Source organism: Glandiceps talaboti, chromosome 14 (genome assembly GCF_964340395.1).
Source record: "Glandiceps talaboti chromosome 14, keGlaTala1.1, whole genome shotgun sequence".
NCBI classification, from domain to species: domain Eukaryota; kingdom Metazoa; phylum Hemichordata; class Enteropneusta; family Spengelidae; genus Glandiceps; species Glandiceps talaboti.
The window spans coordinates 13094720-13117696 of NC_135562.1; the positions used below are offsets into that span (position 1 = coordinate 13094720).

Sequence of the window (22977 nt, forward strand, 5' to 3'; positions counted from 1 at the left end):
ATTAAATATTGAACCATCTATAATCACATCTATTTTTACAACTATTTACAGATGGCTTGCAGAGGATGAAGATGACAACCTAACAGAGAGAGAATTAGAAGTACAACCACCAGACGGTGATGGTGATGGTGAGGAACAACCTGCTGATGATAAACCAGAAGATCCACCAGCTGATGATGATGATAACGACAAAGATGATGACAAAGATGGAGTCGATGACATCTAAGAAAATTTAACCAGCAATAAAATATACTAGTACTGACTTCAATAATACTAAAGAAACAAGAAAAATGAAAACATATTGAGGTAGCAGAAGTGAGAATTCCAAATATAACACATCTAGCAAGAATTCAGTTTGAATTGAGCAATCCAGAACATTTGAACAATGCTATCAATGCAGATGGGGGTTTTGAAGTCATTATTTCAACATTACAAAATTCAAAAAATCTATCCCTATAATTAACTGGATTCTAATCAAAAGCAATTAAATACACACTCCTTTAACTTTAGGAGTTGCTGGAATTGTAAATCATTGTAAAAATGTAAATTATGAATGAAGATGAAATTAATAAAAGTACTGAATATAATAAAGAGTATTATTAAAGTAATGTAAATTACTTAGAATTTTCAGAATCACCTCACAACAGACAATCCATGTCAAGCAAGGACGATAAAAGTGATCAAAAATTTACTCAAAATTAAATCATGCCTTTCTGCTTGATGATATGATAGAGGTATACTTTGCTTTAAAAAGCTTGATCCAACACCTAGATTCTACTAAACCATGTTTTATTTATGTCCATCATGGAAGATAAAATTTCATATTTTGATAAACATACAGTTTGTTTTATAGTTTATTGTCTAGTTTAATTTAGAAAGTACTAGTTAGAGGGCGCTGTGCACCTCATACCATGTTCAGGGAGAATTTTTTTTCTCGCATTGCTTAAGAAGCACATCATGTCAGCTTGTCATTTTAAAAAAACAATTGGCAGAATTCTATCTACTCGTACAGTACAATGGGGTCATATTTGAATATATGCAAATCTATGTAACCATGACAACGTATTGTATCATTGTAGATTAGCAGTCTACATACAAATGCTTGAAAATGTGAACTTGGTGGATTGAGAGACTAACCCAAGCTATTTGAAGCATTACAATATTCACAGTCCCATTATTCAAATCATTATTTATAAAGTTAAATTTAACTTAGTAGTAGTCATGGTTATTCGTCAATAAATTTGCATGTGTAAATAAAAATTTGAATTATTGAAGAGAAATTTTTTCAAACAATACTGATAATTATATTTGTAAATATGTATTAATTGTGTGACAAAAAATTATTGCAAATTTTAATGAACTAGTTGTAATAAATGTAGAGTACTGTTTATATTGTATATGTTATTATTGAATTTTGTTGTAAGTACTGACTATTTTTCCCGCTTTAATTAAGTTGTTTTTCTGTAATTTTTTTGAAATTGTGATTTTTATGTTATATGGCTAGAATTGTAGAAATACTGCATATCAATAAGTGGATACCAGATTTTTTAGTCGAAAATATAAGACTTTTAGAGTGATAATTCGTTATCTACATTTTTCCCTCCAAAACTAAGTTCGACAAATTCTCTGTTTTTCAGTAACTTTTTAGCACATCTTGATCATATTTTGGACTGGAAATGTAGAAATAATGTTTATCAAATATCTTAGTGAAAAGAAGTAGACTTTGGAGTGATAATTTTTGTGTATATTTTCCCGCCAAAATTAGGTAAAAAAACAACAACAATTTTTCTGTTTTTCTGTAATTTTTAGTACATCTGGATCATATTTTGGACTGGAATTGTAGATAAAATGTACTTCAAGAAGTTTGTCCTAAAATTTGTTGTTTGTAAGTAGCACATTTTTAATAGTATAAGAATTTTGTACGTTTTAATAACTTAGAGTAGAATCAGGTTTCAATTAAGTAAGAGAACAAATAAATTTAGAGTACAGGTTACATAAATACAATAATTCTTCATGTACATTTCAGTCAACTTATAGTTACATAATTTTGTATTAATCGGGTACTCCTTTTTTTATAGTAATGTTATTAATCAGGTAGTCCCTTAAACGAATTATCATAATATATTAAATACTTGAATTTCATAGCTTTGAATGATAAAGTTTTGACTGTCCAATGTCCATATCCATAAATTATGCAAAAATATATCAAATTATATCTGAATAATAATAATACTATGCCTCCACATATTTGATCTGGTCCTTTTCGAGGAGTAGATTCGTAGTTTGACGTACAGAATATCAAATTAGAAAAAAATAGAAAAGTTTGACAAATGGCATGGCCACACTTAATAATTTGTAAAAAGTGTTATCGTCAACTGAGTCTGATGGAACACAATATTTGTACTTTCAACTAAATTTGCAACATTTTTGACATATCAAATTTTTATTGTCGGGTATTTTCATACGATGCCTTCCACTAAGTGGTACTTTCATTGTCATAGCAACCCATTTTGTTTGTTATATCGTAGTCATAGTAACCTATTTTATCTGCTTATAAAGTTACCATAGTAACCAATATTATTTCATGTGTATACAGTTGTCATGGCAACTGGTGTTATATCTTTTGTATATACAGTTTGAAACCAATGTTATTTGCATGTACATCATAAGTCGTAAAAAATCACAAGCCTTTATTTCGGCACCGTCCAAAACAAATTATTTTTCATTTCATGGTCAGAAAAATGTTCTCTGGCTTACGAGAATACAGAATATGGTAAATTTTGTCCTTCAAATCAATATTGTTTGTTTTGTATAGACAGTTGTCATGGAAACCAAATATGTTGTATATATTGTTGGCATAGAAACCAATGAAATGACAGAAAGAAACCATGACGAAATATATGAAATGTCAATTTTAACTAATAGCATGACAATATTTCACCCTACCTAGATTTCTGTGGATTATTTTATGTGCAATTGAAATCTTTTGTTTTGTATATTAATTTGCATAACAGTACTTTCTGTTTGCATACAATCATAAATTTAAAATGTGTATTAAGAATACCGTACATGAAGGTGGCCAAAAATATATGCATATCAAGTCTTTGTAATGTTTTCAACACACACACACACACACACACACACACACACACACACACACACACACACACACACGCACACACACACACGCATACACACACATACATACATACATACATACATACATACATACATACATACATACATACATACATACCCAGGCTAAATGTCTAGTTCCACTTTTCCACTTTTTCTTAAAAGTCTAAAGTTAATCATCTGGTCTGATAATAATTATTTAGAAATCTAACCCTAACATATATATACAACCCTATGACTAAAATGACATGTAAACCAATATATATATACACAGTGTATGTACACTATATAATTAATACCCATGTATGTATGTATGTATGAAATATAGAAATGAATTTTATGACTAGAATTATTTACAAAATTCTGCATATAAAGCTATTTTCTGATTTCTTTGTTTCCTATTGTAAAATAATAAATGTTCTATATCAGATATACTAATGGTGATTTTGAGAATAATTATTTGTGTGTGTGCATGTGTGTGTGTGTGTGTGTGCATGTGTGTGCATGCATTCATGTGTGTGTGTGTGTGTGCGTGTATGTATGTATGTATGTATGCATGTATGTATAATGTATATGTGTGTGTGTGTGTGTGCGTGCATTCATGCATGCATGTCTGTCTATGTATGTATGTATGTATATATAATGTTTATGTATGTATGTGTACGTCTGTCTTTCTGTGTCTGTGTGTGTGTATGTATGTATGTATGTCTGTGTATGTATGCGTATGTATGGATATATGTATGTATGTATGTATATGTGTGTGTATGTATGTATGTATATGTATGTATGTATGTATATGTGTGTATGTATGTATGTATGTATGTATGTATATGTGTGTATGTATGTATGTATGTATGTATGTATTTATACGTGTATGTGTACATGATTGTGTCTGTGTGTAAACCTGGTTGTTGCAACTATGTTACTGGTGTGTGCCACCTGTACAATGAGGATCATGCAGTTCTCACTGCAGTATGAATTATGACCAAAGTTTTTTAACACAGTAATAAACTAAGTACCACAAGCACTGTAACCAAGCTATAGTATGAATATGTGAAATTTTGAGTCAGTGATATGGATTTTTTACACTTGGAGATAAAATCAATCTGGGTACGTAAAATTATGTCTCATGACATAAGATAAATAGTTTGGTTACACAAGTGACTATGTACAAGTGAAACGTCAAAGTTTGTCGTAGAGGGCGCGCACCTTAAATTTAGCGTTATGCATAAACCGTTATATCATTATTGGTTCGGGCTGTGAGGGATACACAGTTCTCCGAAATCAAATACAACAATACATATATAAGAATAACAGAGAGCAGTAACAAAATTAGTGGATATACATGTATGTAACACAAAACGCTTGTGACTAAAGATGTGTTCAGAATAAATAGTAAAGTACCGAGACTATTGACGTATAAGTATTTGACGATGATAAAGTGAAGGGGTAAAAATAACATGGGTTTCTGGGAACGCGTAGTTTCACGCGTAATTTCACGTCCGGGTGGTCTCGTAGAAGCGGCCCCGTGGCCCCCTGCTGTGGCCCCGGTGGTGAGAGTCTGGGTAACCAAGACTAAGCAGGATAGCGATTGTAGAGAGAGTTTTCTTTACTTTCATGTTCATGAAAAGCTCCCGTACAATCGATCATGCTGTGTTTTATAGCTGCAGTAAAAGTGTTGTTATTTGTCAAGTGAAACAACTTTGGTCGTAAATGCATATGTTAAAATTATTTTCCTTGCGAACGTTTCATGTTTTCGCTGTCGTTCAAATCACCGTGGGCGGCGTTAAAGAATCGGTCGATATCTTTAAAAGCTTTGCTATGTTATGATTGTAATATATTTCTTAAAAGATGACGAAATTTTTGTTGATTGGAAGGTGGAGGGGTGATCGAAAGGTGGAAGAATTCGAAGGTATTACAACATAATATTTTGTGTTGAGTGTATGGCCGGTTGTAAAGTCATAATTATATGATTCATATTGTGTTGTTGACTAGTTTATGTAAATCAAAAGCATAATGTTTACTTGCATATAATCTCACTTAAGTAGTAAATTAGCATAACATGTTTCGACAGATGGCTGACAAGTAGATAAACAAGGTGATTGAATTTGCATAAACTATGAAGGACACCTGGCGGCAATTAGGATCATCCAATCGTGTGTAGCAATAGAGTTGTTTTGATACTTAGTAGAAAAGGGATAAATATTGGACATTTCTGGGAGCTGATCTTCGGCATTTGATCTGTTATAAACCTACAATATTGCTGTAGTATGCTGTTGGATTTCAGAATAAGGAAGTTCTGAACTCTATTATTGCTTGGAAACTCAACGTTTGCCGGTACTGAGAATAATACATTGTGTAAAACTGTGCAATGTATTCGTGAACAATTGACAATATCATCCACGAGTTGTGTGTGTTGCAGTACCAACAGTGTGCCCCAAGTCTGCGCTTCAATACAAGACAAACAAGACTAGACTGTACGTCGAACATTGTGAGTATTTTGAATTTGCTGTAAATGAAAGAAACTCACCATAACGTCACCATTGAAATATGTTCTTTCTTATAACAAATTTAAATTGAGTATAGTTTTATAATACTATTTGCCACGACCAGCCGTCAGTAACTTTCAAGTGTACTCTAAATTTATAGATAATAAGCATAGTTTTTTCATACTAGCAATTTCGCTGTACAGGTGTTGTATTTTTTTTATTTAGAGAAATTAGACCAGTTCAAGTTAAATCTGTGACATCTGTATGTGTGAGTTCTTTCTTATTTGTCTAGTAATTGTGGTCCCTCCCTCATTCTGTACTTTGAAAAACGCGGCTTTTGTGAGTGTCGTCAAAAATATGGTAATGAATTATACCAGAAGATGACGAAATCTAGTATAATGGAAGTCTACAGATTACAAAAAAACAAAAACAAGATACACAAACAAACAAACAAACAAACAAACAAACAAACAAACAAACAAACAAACAAACAAACAAATTATTCACCAAATATTGCATTCAAGTAACCGATGGAATCGGATAAAAACTTAAACTTTGTATTTGGCTGGACATAAAGTCGAAGTCGTCCTCAATATATATGGAAGGAGTTCATGGTATCATAAATTATGCCAGAATGTATTTGACGTCATTTACTCTTCCCCAGAACCTTTTTTTTTCTGCACGACATGATATATAGTTCTTTGAGATTAGTAAGCTTACTGCGTTTACTTTTCACCCGCATATTCCATTCATTCTCAAAACTTTCACTACCCTTTTTCATCTACAGTTCATTTTGTAAGTTTCAAGTCGAAGACAGGAAATGTGACTTTTGCCAAAATTCAACAGAGAATTAAGTACACTTTATGTTTTACTGTAATTTATACAAGGATCTAAGGAAAGAATTACTGGATAAAATAATAACTTTTAATGCCAAACTTTATCATTCTGACGACAACACTTGTTGTGACTGGAATCTGTGCTCATTACGAGCTCAGAATTCGTGTTTTTATCTACAGTTCATATGATATCATAATTACTAAGTGGTACTTTCATTGTCATAGCAACCCATTTTGTTTGTTATATCGTAGTCATAGTAACCTATTTTATCTGCTTATAAAGTTACCATAGTAACCAATATTATTTCATGTGTATACAGTTGTCATGGCAACTGGTGTTATATCTTTTGTATATACAGTTTGAAACCAATGTTATTTGCATGTACATCATAAGTCGTAAAAAATCACAAGCCTTTATTTCGGCACCGTCCAAAACAAATTATTTTTCATTTCATGGTCAGAAAAATGTTCTCTGGCTTACGAGAATACAGAATATGGTAAATTTTGTCCTTCAAATCAATATTGTTTGTTTTGTATAGACAGTTGTCATGGAAACCAAATATGTTGTATATATTGTTGGCATAGAAACCAATGAAATGACAGAAAGAAACCATGACGAAATATATGAAATGTCAATTTTAACTAATAGCATGACAATATTTCACCCTACCTAGATTTCTGTGGATTATTTTATGTGCAATTGAAATCTTTTGTTTTGTATATTAATTTGCATAACAGTACTTTCTGCTTGCATACAATCATAAATTTAAAATGAATGTATTGGTGTGTATTAAGAATACCGTACATGAAGGTGGCCAAAAATATATGCATATCAAGCCTTTGTAATGTTTTCAACACACACACACACACACACACACACACACACACACACACACACACACACACACACACACACACACACACACACATGTATGTATGTATGTATGTACATACACACATACTATGTACATATGTACACATACATACATGTGTGCATCCATCCATCCACACACGCACACACACACACACATGCGCGCACACACACACACACACGCATACACACACATACATACATACATACATACATACATACATACATACATACATACATACATACATACATACATACATACATACATACATACATACATACATACATACATACATACATACATACATACATACATACATACATACATACATACATACATACCAAGGCTAAATGTCTAGTTCCACTTTTCCACTTTTTCTTAAAAGTATAAAGTTAATCATCTGGTCTGATAATGATTATTTAGAAATCTAACCCTAACATATATATATAACACTATGACTAGAATGACATGTAAACCAATATATATATACACAGTGTATGTACACTATATAATTAATACCCATGTATGTATGTATGTATGAAATATAGAAATGAATTTTATGACTAGAATTATTTACAAAATTCTGCATATAAAGCTATTTTCTGATTTCTTTGTTTCCTATTGTAAAATAATAAATGTTCTATATCAGATATACTAATGGTGATTTTAAGAGTAATTATTTCTGTGTGTATGCGTGTATGTATGTATGCATGTATGTATAATGTATATACGTGTGTGTGCATGCACTCATGCATGCATGTCTGTCTGTCTATGTATGTATGTATGTATGTATGTATGTATGTATAATGTTTATGTATGTATGTGTACGCCTGTCTTTCTGTGTGTCTGTGTATGTATGTGTATGTATGGATATATGTATGTATGTATGTATGTGTGTGTGTGTATGTATGTATGTATGTATATATGTATTTATACGTGTATGTGTACATGGTTGTGTCTGTGTGTAAACCTGGTTGTTACAACTATGTTACAGGTGTGTGCCGCCTGTACAATGAGGATCATGCAGTTCCCAGTGTAGTATGAATTATATGACCAAAGTTTTTTAACACAGTAATAAACTAAGCAGGCTATAGTATGAATATGTGAAATGGATTTTTTACACTTGGGGATACAATCAATCTGGGTAGATGAATAGTTTGGTTACACAAGTGACTATGTACAAGTGAAACGTCAAAGTTTGTCGTAGAGGGCGCGCACCTTAAATTGAGCGTTATGCATTAACCTTTATATCATTATTGGTTCGGGCTGTGAGGGATACACAGTTCTCCGACATCAAATACAACAATACATATATATAAGAATAACAGAGAGCAGTAACAAAATTAGTGGATATACATGTATGTAACACAAAACACTTGTGACTGAAGATGTGTTCAGAATAAATAAATTATCGAGATTTTTGACGTATAAGTATTTGACGATGATAAGTGAAGGGGTAAAAATAACATGGGTTTCTGGGAACGCGTAGTTTCACGCGTAATTTCACGTCCGGGTGGTCTCGTATAAGCGGCCCTGTGGCCCCTGGCTGTGGCCCCGGTGGTGAGAGTCTGGGTAACCAAGACTAAACAGGATAGCGATTGCAGAGAGAGTTTCTTTACTTTCATGTTCATGAAAAGCTTCGATTCCGTTAATAACAATCGATCATGCTGTGTTTTATAGCAGTAAAAGTGTTGTTAATTATCTGTCAAGTGAAACAACTTTGGTCGTAAATGCATATGTTAAAATTATTTTCTTGCGAACGTTTCATGTTTTCGCTGTCGTTCAATTCACCATGAGCGGCGTTAAAGAATCGGTCGATATCTTTGTTATGTTATGATTGTAATACATTTCTTAAAAGATGACGAAATTTTTGTTGATTGGAAGGTGGAGGGGTGATCGAAAGGTGGAAGAATTCGAAGGTATTACAACATAATATTTTGTGTTGAGTGTATGACCGGTTGTAAAGTCATAATTATATGATTCATATTGTATTGTTGAATGTTGACTAGTTTATGAAAATCAAAAGCATAATGTTTACTTGCATATAAGCTCACTTAATAAGTAGTAAATTCGCATAACATGTTTCGACAGATGGCTGACAAGTAGATAAACAAGGTGATTGAATTTGCATAAACTATGAAGGACACCTGGCGGCAATTAGGATCATCCAATCGTGTGTAGCAATAGAGTTGTTTTGATACTTAGTAGAAAAGGGATAAATATTGGACATTTCTGGGAGCTGATCTTCGGCATTTGATCTGTTATAAACCTACAATATTGCTGTAGTATGCTGTTGGATTTCAGAATAAGGAAGTTCTGAACTCTATTATTGCTTGGAAACTCAATGTTTGCCGGACTGAGAATAATACATTGTGTAAAACTGTGCAATGTATTCGTGAACAATTGACAATCTCATCCACGAGTTGTATGTGTTGCACTACCAACAGTGTGCCCCAAGTCTGAGCTTCAATACAAGACAAACAAGACTGTACGTCGAACATTGTGAGTATTTTGAATTTGCTGTAAATGAAAGAAACTCACCATAACGTCACCATTGAAACATGTTCTTTCTTATAACAAATTTAAATTGAGTATAGTTTTATAATACTATTTGCCACGACCAGCCGTCAGTAACTTTCAAGTGTACTCTAAATTTATAGATAATAAGCATAGTTTTTTCATACTAGCAATTTCGCTGTACAGGTGTTGTACTTTTTTTATTTATAGAAATTAGACCAGTTCAAGTTAAACCTGTGACATCTGTGTGTGTGTGTGTGTGTGTGTGTGTGTGTGTGTGTGTGTGTGTGTGTGTGTGTGTGTGTGTGAGTTCTTTCTTATTTGTCTAGTAATTGTGGTCCCTCCCCCATTCTGTACTTTGAAAAAACGCGACTTTTGTGAGTGCATGTCGTCAAAAATATGGTAATGAATTATAACAGAGGATGACGAAATCCAATATAATGGAAGTCTACAGATTACAATAAAACAAAAACAAGATACACAAACAACCAAACAAACAAACAAACAAACAAACAAACAAACAAACAAACAAACAAACAAACAAACAAACAAATTATTCACCAAACATTGCATTCAAGTAACCGATGGAATCGGATAAAAACTTAAACTTTGTGTTTGGCTCGACATAAAGTCGAAGTCATCCTCAATATATATGCAAGGAGTTCATGGTATCATAAATTATGCCTGAATGTATTTGACGTCATTTACTCTTCCCCAGAACCTTTTTTTTTCCTGCACGACATGATATGTAGTTCTTTCTGATTAGTAAGCTTACTGAGTTTACTTTTCACCCGCATATTCCATTCATTCTCAAAACTTTCACTACCCTTTTTCATCTACAGTTCATTGTGTAGGCTTCAAGTCGAAGACAGGAAATGTGACTTTTGCCAAAATTCAACAGAGAATTAAGTACACTTTATGTTTTACTGTAATTTATACAAGGATCTAAGGAAAGAATTACTGGATAAAATGATAACTTTTAAAGCCAAACTTTATCATTCAGACGACAACACTTGTTGTGACTGGAATCTGTGCTCATTACGAGCTCAGAATTCGTGTTTTTATCTACAGTTCATATGATATCATAATTACAGTTATCATATTAATTACGGTCATATGGTTAAGAGCCCATGAGCTGATCAAGATCAAGTTGATACTAATTTGTTTTCAATTTAAAAGATGTCTAATTGGTGCTTCATACAGATTTAGCCTACTTACTATACTGCCAGTCTAGCACAATGAGCGATCATGAAATGATTCGCCAGAACCCAATGTGAACATATCTTTATCACGGGGAATGGCGTTCCTCAAATTGTAAAAACGTTTATCCATTCCTTTATTTCATAGTCGTAACATTAATACTGTCTTAAATCGCAGGACACTACTACATGGTATTTGTGGAGGTCAATGTGCGTATACGGTGCAGAACAATAAATTTGATGAGTATGGTGAATGAAACACATAGGGGTGAACCCCCGGGGCTTTCAAGCTCGCATTTGGTTGTCCCCAATACTTGGGTTGAATTGATTTCCGTGAGATGAAATCACAAAAACTCGTGTCTATACCCCGTTTTACATGTAATTGTTAACTAGTTTTCTTTCAGTTTTACCAGTGTATCACATTTACATGCAATTATATCACACATTGGCAAATAAGAAATTGAATTCCAACTTGAATCCGAATCTGAATCTAACCATGAGGAATCCTGAGTATTCAATATGGCCGTCGTCTGTTTTCATTTTCTCGATGTTGTTCCGTTTGCCAAATTTATTGTATATTCCGTACATTTGGCTGTCGTGAATTAGATATTCATCCACGTCAAATAACAAAGAAGCCATTATTTGAAGTTGGATCGCCTTTCAAGGTAAGATTTCATTTGCTACCTCAATTTCTTTCTGCTGTTGTAATTTATCCTTTTGCAAATATGGCTTCCGGTATTTTTATCCCTGCGATATATACTCGGCTCGATAATTTGCATGTTAAGTCTCGCCGAATCAAAGATTATTAAGTGTCCACGTTTGTACGGGTGAAGTAAGTCAAACATTTACTGAAGTTATCGCTGTGGTACACGTACTTTAATGCAAAGTACCGTACGAGATGTGAAATGAAACCCGTGTACCCGGCTGCTGCCTCCCCTGTTTTCCACACCCTGGTATCTGAATAGTCTGGACCACCACACCATTGTTCCGCCCGTATCCGATCCAACACGTTAGACATTACTAGGCGTGTGGACACAACTGTAGTACGCTTATCGTAGCAGGGTGCAGTTGTCTAAGTAACATACATGTAGCTGTATTTCAAGTGTGGGGCGAGTCTTCCATTTAGTAAGTAATTCTGCACAATTTGGGTAAGAAAAAACAGGTTGCATACAATTACCAACCTGGCCTTGAAAACCTAACATGTGAAACTGTGATATCACCGTTTCTTTCATTTTCCATCTGCTCTGTTAAAAATAGATTTAGATTAAACATTACACACACACACGCGTTTCAAATGTTAGCTTACACATACACACACATGTATGATGTATACACATGAGACAGTTAACACACAAAACTACATGTTACACATCATGCTTGCAGACTTAGACCCTAATCCTACCATGGCCACTGTCTTTTACATGGACTTGACCTGAGGAGATACACCACAGACAGACAGACACGCACACACACACACACACACACACACACACACACACACACACACATACTTGCACACATACACTCAGACTTAAAAAAAAAAGTACATAAGCATGTACATGTATACACACAGACACATGCACACACACACATTCACATATTCATAGAAAACATCAAGCCATCATGAAATTAATCTTTTCTCATTAGTTATTCACTATAAATACTTCTTTTAATTAGGTAATCTTTTTCAAGATTAGAATGTACCTAAACACAGGTTGTATTTCATATCATAATAACAAGAAAACAATAACCAGGTACCCAGGATTATTGCTAAAATTAAACCACTGTATTCAGTTTGATAAAATTAGCCTACATACATTCTATAAATGTTTGACATAATTATACAGCTGTTGCAACTTAAAACATTAGATTTGGTCTAATTTTAGTTTTGAGTACTAGTCTAAGTTGAAATGACTACCCAGAGTTAATGTTACATTGCATACTATATCACATGTAAACAGACTTGCTGATTCCAATGACATATATATATATATAGTGTGTGATTAGTTCTTTCATAAACCATACATGTGTAGGGTCTATGGTTCTTTTGAGCATAAAAATACATATCCATATTTACTGATTCCATGTTTAGGGAACTGTTGGGAAGCAATTGGACAACTCCCCCCACCCATTATTTTTTCCAATAAAAGTAAACTGACCTTTTTTGGCAGAACATCCAGTTCATCTATCAGTAGGAGCACTTGCTCCACCCTCTACCCCCCCCCCCCCCCCCTTCCCTCCCCACCACACATCATGGTGAGGGAGCAAGGTTGTAATTAAGGATGGGTATAGGAACCATTGCCAGTGTAACATTATGTGGGACTGGGTATCTTGGCTCGGCCTTGTTAAAGAATTTGTATTTGAAGCATCAATGTTTTTACTAATTTTTACAGACTGTGTTATCTGCAGCATTTGTACCCTTTGTGAACCAGGATATGTTGTCAGTAGAACATGTTGGCCAACGTTTCAACAAATATCTAGTTACACAGTTGTTTAAAAATGAATTTATAAAACAATTTGTATGTGTATTGATGTACATATAGAGGTTTGTTACTTTGTAAGAAATAGATGAAAAATTGGTTAAAACGTGGATTATAACTTATAAGTGAAAACTGAATCTTCTTGTAAATATAGGCTTTGACCCTGTGAGTTGCTGAATATATAGTATTAAAGCTTACTTCTTAAAAAAAACAACAACAAACAACAACCCAATATTACACCAATAATATTGGCTTTGACCTTGAATGACTGAATGCTAAGTGTTTTGACGTCAGTCTGCTTCTTAGATCTCAAAATCGATTTGATTGAATTAGCAGTCCATTTGTGAATGTTATTGTTTGTTTTAGTATGGGTTCATGTTATGGTGTTGGGCGGTGACCATTGTTTCTAGCATACTGTGTTGTTTCTGATTTTCTTTGGAACAAATTTTGTGTAAACTGTATGTATGTGAATTTTGTGTACTGACTGTCATCAAAAGTTGGAGTCATGATGGGCGAATGGTTAGTGTGGTTGGCTTGGAATCTGCAGGTTGCAGGTTCGAGCCCCATTGCTGCCATTTGTTTCTGATTGGGTTAAAGTCCTTGGGCAAGATTTGAACCACGACTGTGCCTCAGTCAACCCAGCTGTATAATTGGGGACCTGGTAAGATAGAGGTTGCAATGTGAAGGCCTTAATCCTATGTGTTTATAAAGGCTGCAATGGACTGTATGCTCCCCAGGGAGTTGAAGTGTAAAGGGTTATTGAGCCGCTATAAATCCAAGCCAGGGGTAATAATTGTGAAGCGCTTTGAGTACAAAGCGGGAAAGTACTATATAAAAACCAACATTATTAAAAGTTGGGGCAAATTTACAGATTGTGTCTCTTGAAATAGCTATAGATATATGATTTGCATTTCCATTGTCAAATTTTAATCAAGTATCATTATTTTTTTGTTTGTAGGACCAGGGGAGAAAAAACATCATTTGATTACAGATGAAGATGTCATTGTGATTTACAGATACTTATCTGTGTACACACTACTAAAATGGCAGCCAAGTTAGCAATTGAGTGTTTGCAGACCATGAACAAAATGAGACACAAGGCTGAACTGTGTGATGTTTTACTAATAGTCAACGGAGTACAATTCCCAGCTCATAAACTTGTTCTATCAGCATTCAGCGACAGTTTCCATGAAACATTTTGTTCGTCCAACTCCGATGTTTATCTTTCTAAGTTAGAACTAACCAGTACAACGGTAGCTGTTGTCAGTCATGTCTTAGACTTTCTGTATACTGGTGAAGTATCAGTTAGTATGGAAACGGTGGAGTCTGTGCTGAGATTTGCCTGTTCGTGGAAACTGCCCTATTTAGAGAAATACTGCTATGATTATCTCCATCAGCAGCTCACGCCGGATAACTGTCTTCGAGTGATGAAGATAACCAAGGACGTCCTCGTTGTCGATGATGACGATAATGAAAACGTCACAGACACGGTTCACGATCACCGCCGTGATAAGTTCGTAGCTGCCTGTCAAAGTGACACCTTTCTTCATCTCGGTGTGGATGCGTTGGTGTCATACATTTCTGATGGACACTTTGCGATCAAGTTTCCGGAAGATGTCCGAACTGCCGTACATCGATGGACACAGTACGATAAAGACAACCGTGAACACTGCATAGGAGAAATTATGCAACACCTGGGACTGAACAACTCGGATCCAGGACAGAGGGAAATGATACACCATGGTTATTCAAATGAAAAAGCTCAAGGTGACAGTGAAAATGGCGGTAGTAGAATAGCAGGTGTTACTGGGAGAGAACAACAAACAAGGGAATATCCTCAAATTAAAGATGAAATTTGGATAGAAGTACAGGTAAGAATGTAAGACTCAGAACTCAGAAGCATTGCCTTAATTTTTGTAGAGCTGCTCCAGCAACTATCAAGATACAATCAAAAACATTAACAGTGTAGTCAGAGATTTCATGCTGTTGTATTGCCACCTGCAGTATACCTCAAGAACATCTCTTGTTGTAGTCTTACAAACATGAATTTGCTAGCCTTGTGTCCACCTGCCAGCCGCCTGGTGTTAAAACTCATGGCTTGCATTGTGTTATTGTGTAGTACATTTTGTATATCTCAAGAATCCGTCTCTGATTTGCAGGCCTGGTGTCAGCCCAGCCTGATGTTAACACAGTGCTAGTCTTGTGTTTATATTGGGTTGAGGTATTCATTAGCTCATCTAGCTGCTAACACCTGTAACATGTGTAGTGTGCCAGCACAGTGTTGATACATGTATTGTGCTAAGCCTGGTGTTAACATTGGGCTGCACTGGTACATGCAAGCATTAAATCATCCAGCTGCTAACACATACTGGTTATCAGGTGTTAGTGCCAGCCTGGTGCTAGCACTGAGCTAGTCTAGTGTTAATATAGGACTAGTGCTGGCAATAGCCCTTCCAGTTGCCAGCACATGATGGTGGGTGTTACAGTTAGTGCCAGCCTAGTGTTAGCATCCAGCTAGTCCAATACTAGCCTGCCTGACTTGTACTGTAACTGTAAGGTATAAGCATACAGACAGACATTTGTCGGTGGCCGAGCGGTTGGCTTGTACACCTCTTACTGTACCTCTGCAGCCTGGGTTCGAACCCGCCAGGTGTTGGATGGGTTTGATTAAATTCACCACGCTGTAAGTAAGAAGAGTGTCGTTCAGTTTGACTCTACCGTACAATGCAGGGTTTCCACGGGTACTCTGGTTTCGTCCTGCACTAACACTGAACCAAAGAAGCCTATAAGTGGTTATTCAATAAATACAATGAAATAAATAAAATAGACAAACAGACTGACAGACAGACAGACAGACAACATTTGATGTTGACCAGAAAAAGACAAGGGGCTGCTTAAAAATGATATACAACACGTAAGGGATAACTAAAGCATTTCAGCTACTCGACCCATTCACTTAGAATGTTCATAATAGGTTTAAGACAAGAGTGTCATTATCAGCCCAGTAGTGGTTACTCTAAATGTACTCAATTTGTAAACAATGTCACCAGAAGACAAAACCCAACTGTGTCACAATTACTACAATTAGAAAATAGACAAATTTCATTGACACTGATAGTGATCAGCTAGGGTCTATTCTTCCAAAAGGGTAACCATTGTTTACAGAGTAATAGATTACACTTAGAGCAACTACTGAGCTGATAATAAAGCAGTCAAAACATTCTTATTTTACACCTGATGTGAACATTCTAAGTGAATGGGGCAAGTAGAGTAGCTGAAATGCCTTAGTTATCCGTTATGCATTGTAATGCTTAGTTTTGATATGGAATGTGCTTAATTTATCCCCGACAAGCTGACATGAATAAGTTGAAGTGATCGTCTTCTAATTATGTTATTCTTTGTGTGTATAAATTAACAGAGCGATGAGGACAGTCAGTATACTAGGATGGGAGAAGTGGATAAGATCCCAGAAAATAGACGTGTCCGGGATGATGACACTAAACCATCTCAACACATTCAGTCTGGTAACAACAAGACACCAAGCGAAGAAATGGCCGAAGACTGTGTTTGGTACGTTGACGGCAACACTGTCAAAATGCAGAAGGTAGACGCTGAGGGCAATGAAGAAATTCAATTTGACAAAGCCATTAGCACATTAACTCCTAAAACTCAACGCATCAAACACTCGCAACATTCCCGTAGAAACGGTTTTTACTGTTACCAGTGTGGAAAACAGTTTGTATCCAAGAAGAATCTGCGACGACACAAGTTAACGCATACCATGTTAAAACCATTTAGGTGTAATATTTGTAACAAGACGTTCCAGCGAAAGGACTACGTGGTTCTGCATCAACAAAAGTTTCATAAACATTTTGATAGAGATATTACAGTTATTCAGACTGAGATGGAGTTCTTTCAACAAATTACGAAAGAGGAAATCCCGACACAAGTTTGGGGTCAAAGTTCGTCTAAATCTCGTAATGAAAGTTTGCCAAGGATGGCAGATTTTGACATCGTGAACCCACGTAGAAATTCAAATGCCAGTTCTCCGTATGTCTGTGCCCAGTGCGGTAAACGATTTGTTTCAGAACAAACGCTACGAAGACACAAGCTTATTCACTACGGTGTCAAACCGTTTAAGTGTAATATATGTAAGAAAGACTTCTCACGTAAAGATTACGCAGTCTGGCATCAAGAGAGGGTTCACAAGTACTTTGGGAGAGATATTAGTATTTTGCCAATTGCACAGAAGTCGTTTCGTAGTAATGATGTAGTGACGGCTAGCACACTCAACGGCGATAAGAACATGACAGCTGTATCAACAAGTACTGTACCCGATGAAAGTAATGATCTGAGTGGAACACAGAATGGGGATGTATCAGGAAACTTTGAAATAGACCATTCTGGAAATACACCCGTTGAAGCGATAAACAGTGATTCGTTTGAAGACACACAGTATCGTCACAATCAGAGTATAGAGGGTAGCAACTACAAAGAACCACAGATCAAAACAGCTCATTTTAGCATCTATGGGAAGAAAACCAATCAGAAAGAGGACAGACAACAAACAAACAAACAAACATGGACCACAGTCAAAGAAGAAAAACAAGACATTGTACCAGAAGATCAAATGGATGCCAGATCACAGAATCGAGTCAGCTCAGGGTGTGACATTGTCAGTGGTGGTGAGAACCAAATTAGGATTGCGAGGAGAAATCCAAAAAGAATCCAAATAATAACTCATGAGGAGACACAGCAACAGAATCAGCATCAGATGCGTAGCACACAAGGTACGAATAGAAAGAATCTACTAAGATTCAAAATAACGGATAATGACGAGACACAGCAACAGGTTCAGGATCAGATATATGGCACACAGGATACGAATAGCAAGAATGTACAAAGAATCAGAGTAAAGATTACTAAAGAACCACAGCAACAGATTCAGCATCAGATTCAAGGAGCGCACAATGCGAATAGCAGCTTGGTACAGCTGGATGAAAGAATTGGAGATGACATTGTTGATGACGGTGACTTTATGGATAGATCTAGTAATGTAGTAAGTAACACCGACTCAGTGGATATGACAGCAGAGGATGTCAACAAAACAACGGAAGATGACGAGAAGATAAATACAGAACAGAGTAATGACTTGTATTGTAAACTCTGTGACAAAAATTTCATTTCGAACAGAACCTTGAAAAGACACAATTTATCTTTCCACGGCGCCGTCAAGTTCCGTTGCAATATCTGCAATAAATGTTTTCGTCGGAAGGACTACGTTTTGTGGCACCAGAGGGAATGTCATAAACATTATGGGAGGAACATTTCTGAAATCCCAGTTGACGACGACACTGAGGAAGGCGAAAAAGTAGCGGAAGTTGCACAGCACAGTGTCGCTGACAAAGAAAGTAGTCCGAAGAAACCAAATAAGAAAAAAGCAACACTCAAAAGGAGAACCGTAACCAACAACAGTGAATTTCTATGCAAAGAATGTGGAAAGCATTTCATTTCGAAGAAGAATTTGAAACGACACCGAATCATTCATACAGAGTTTCGACCGTTTAAGTGTATGTATTGCGACAAGAAATTCCAGCGGAAAGACAACATGAGTGTACACGAACAGAAAGTACACAGAGATCAGATGATGATGTCACTGTACCAAGACTCGCAGGACTGTAACAGTGATGATGGTGACAGGACTGCAACTCAAAAACAGACCGGCGATGGCTATGTACCAGAAACACAGGACAGTGATGTTGAGAGGCCTGAACACGATGCGGCAGAAAATCTTATCATAACACAATACGAAGACATTGCCATGGCAACTTGATCAAGTGTAATATATACTTTTAACGTGTACAGTATCCTTTGATGTAGTTTTTCAGTTTTGTAGCATTTATTTATGCCTGAATTAGAATTATGAAAACGAAAGGAAATAGTGTTTAACTTGGTCTAATTAAAACAAACCAAAATTGCTGACCACGTTATAGAAATGATTTTATAGTATGTGTTTTAGTTCATCTTCACTATGTGTCAGTTAGAGTGTAAATATATTGTATTGTATTTTATCCATGCATGAATGTCTGAAAGCCAGTCTCCTTGTATTTTGCATGCCATTTGAGGAATTTCTGCTATAGGTCCATGCAGTGTGCCCTCTAGGGATAGCAAAATCTTGTTGTTGTGATTCAAAATGATAAAAACTGGCATTTCTTGTGAGTCACCACTTAGTATGAGAATAATGAAATAGGGGAACACCAAATTTTGGTACAGTCACTAGAAATTATGTGTGCAATTTGTCTTAGAGGGCACATTGGGTCCACGTTGGATGGATGTGGTGTACATTTTGTCAAATTGATTGTACAAGAGGAGGGTTAGATTAATAATGGGGGAAGGGGGCATATGGCAATATGGGGAGGGACCCGGTGAAAGGGGTCCCATGTAATACCCTCAGGTATGAGTTGGAGTATGCTTTTCATATCAAACCTTCAAAAGATTTTCTGTCAGATTGTAACATTTCTTGTATGAAATATGAGGTCCCCCTCCAACATATCCGGTAATGTTTAGTACATCATACCCCATTCATGTTAGACAGGGCTCCAAAACAACAGAACAACTAATGTAATAATAAATTCATCAGAATGTACTAGACAAAAGGTTTTGTATGAGAAAAGATCTACTTTTATGTATAATATGGTACGTCAACATTTCAGCTGTAGAGTCCGTACAGGGCCTCCTTGTTGTACCCATAGAGTTGCCGTCTGTAATTTGCCTATAGGTGATGCTAGGAGACTTCTTTCTAAAAATCAATACCAGTTGTATTATTTCAATATCAGGTCTATATATATCAAATTATATCTCTGGTTAGATTTGGCTGGATTTATGTACACTGTATATACATTGGTAAGAACAGTAAAAGTTGTGTTGACATGATTGCATAGACGTAAAATGCTACAAAAGCTTGCCAGTATTGTCCAAACTTGCCAAAAAGGAAAGAAAAACAACTCTACATGTGATGTACTTAATATGTGCATACATACATACATACATACATACATACATACATACATACATACATACATACATACATGCATACATACATACATACATACATACATACATACATACATACATACATACATACATACATACATACATACATACATACATACATACATACATACATACATACATACACATACATACATACATACATAAATAAATACATACATACATACACACACACATACACCCAAGGCTATAAATACATATGAACAATACACCTTTGAAATGTCCTCGATCCAATAAAGTTGAAAAAAACCTTAATCATTTTAATATAAACTCATTGTTATATATTTGAATGACATGAATTGTCATCAATTTTATATTGTACAATCTTAGTTATTGTGTACAACAAATACAGGATGTCATTGATTCTACAGGCATCCTAGATGTTGGTCAGTTTACAGGGAAACACCACTCCAGGAAATAAAGACATTGTCATAAACTTTGGATTCTGGAGAGTCATTACATGGTTTTACAATGCCTTACAATACGCAGAATTAACAGAGAAACACCAATTTGAACTTGTGCCTCATTTGGTGATTTTTGACTGTGGTGGGAGTACATTACCTCATGGCAGTCAGGGCAGAAATGCATATGTAATGGATGAACAATGAATATTAATAACTCCTGAGTGCTTATTACCTTCAGTGGAAACACCATGAATATGCATTAATAAAGTGACCATACAGATGAGGATTTGGTATTTATTTTGGATTTTTAATTTATAAAACAATTTTAAAATGGCTTCCTAATTGAAAAATCAATGTGAAACAACATAGACAAAATCTGTTTTGTATTATACTCAGTACAGTGCAAAAAGATAAAAAGCATGTAAAAAGTTTATCGTACGTAAAATAACAAACATTTCACACGTTTATCAATCTTTTGAGTTACAAACACAGACTTGGCATATGTTGTTTCATATTGATTTTTCAAGTAGGAAGCCATGTCAAAACTGTTTTTATAAATTAAAAATCCGATATAAAATACCAAATCCTCATCCGTACGGTCACTTTGTGCATTTCCCGGAGTGGCATTTACCTTTAAACATTGGCACATCATTATTCATTCATTTGTGTCAACTCACCACAGTTTATAGAAATAGAATTATACAGAATGTAGAAATGTGTATACTTTGTGAAAGTCATACTGAATATACAAGTATAGTAGAATTTAAATATATATGTATGTCTATTATATCATTTTGAAATGATATATTTATGGATAAGAATCTTTTTATTATGTACTTAGTGCATGGAATATTATATTATTATTATTATTATTATTATTACAAGACAGTACTCGATGTGATGGTGTTTGTCTTGTCATCACTGAATAGTGTGTGTCAATAAAGTCGTATTTCAATGTCAAAGGAAATGAAGAGTCATTATTGAACGTTCTTTTAGGGTAATGGATTGTTACAGTTTGTCTGTGCACAAGGCCATGTCTGTCTGACTGTGTATGTTGGTTTATGTCAGTTTTTGACGTCTGTGCATTGGTTTATGTGTGACGCTGTTGGTTAATGTCAGTGTGTCTGCATTGGGTCGTGTATGTGTGTGACTGTGCATTGGTTCATGTCTGGGCGTGACTGCATTGGTTCATGTCTGTGTGTGACTACATTGGTCCATGTCTGTGTGTGACTGCATTGGTTCATGTCTGTGTATGACTGCATTGGTTCATGTCTGTGTGTGACTAAATTGGTCCATGTCTGTGAAATAACCCCAACATGTGACCAATGCAATATCATTCATTTTATGTTTTGGGGACATCTACTCCACCCTGTCACACCTGCATTACTATAGGCATGCTTGGGAATAAGACAACCTTCTTGTTCTAATTTAACCCTCTAGCATGAGATAAAATGCTACTAGAGGTACTGAGCATTGACTATAACAAATAAGTAATGACATTCTGTTAAAGTTTTGGTTGACACAATGACTTCCGCTCCACATGCATTACTATACTGTAAGAACTCATGAGAATTAAGCCAACCTTGTTCTATTTTGACCCCCTAGCATGAGGTAAATTACTTATGCAGGTACCAAGAATAAGTCGACCTTCTGGTTCTATTTTGACCTGCCCTCATGAGGCAAAATACTACTGAAGGTACCATGAATTAATTTTTAGACCACAACACAGTCAATGATATTCTGTTCCAAATTTTCATTGATACCACGACTTCCTCGTATGCATGATGCCATGCTTGCAATTGAGAGCAAGTCAGCCCTCGTTCGATTTTGACCCTGTAGTGTGAAATAAAATGATACTGTAGGAGAAACGACCACAACACATACACTGTCATGCAGGGCTCGAAATTAGCAGTAGTCCCGTGTCCACAGACTACTAATTCTTGTCATGGGGCTACCATAATTTGCAGCTGGTAA

At 35.4% G+C, this 22977-nt stretch overlaps 1 protein-coding gene across 1 annotated transcript in view; it reads left to right on the forward strand.

The window, feature by feature from the left end:
• The window catches only part of LOC144445282 (uncharacterized), a 127807-nt gene extending 124686 nt beyond the window's left edge, over positions 1-3121 (forward strand). The window contains exon 100 of the mRNA XM_078134823.1: positions 52-3121. Coding sequence (XP_077990949.1) covers positions 52-226 — 175 coding nt within the window. The 3' untranslated portion in view covers positions 227-3121. The remainder of the gene's footprint in view (positions 1-51) is intronic.
• Positions 3122-22977: the final 19856 nt, after the last annotated feature.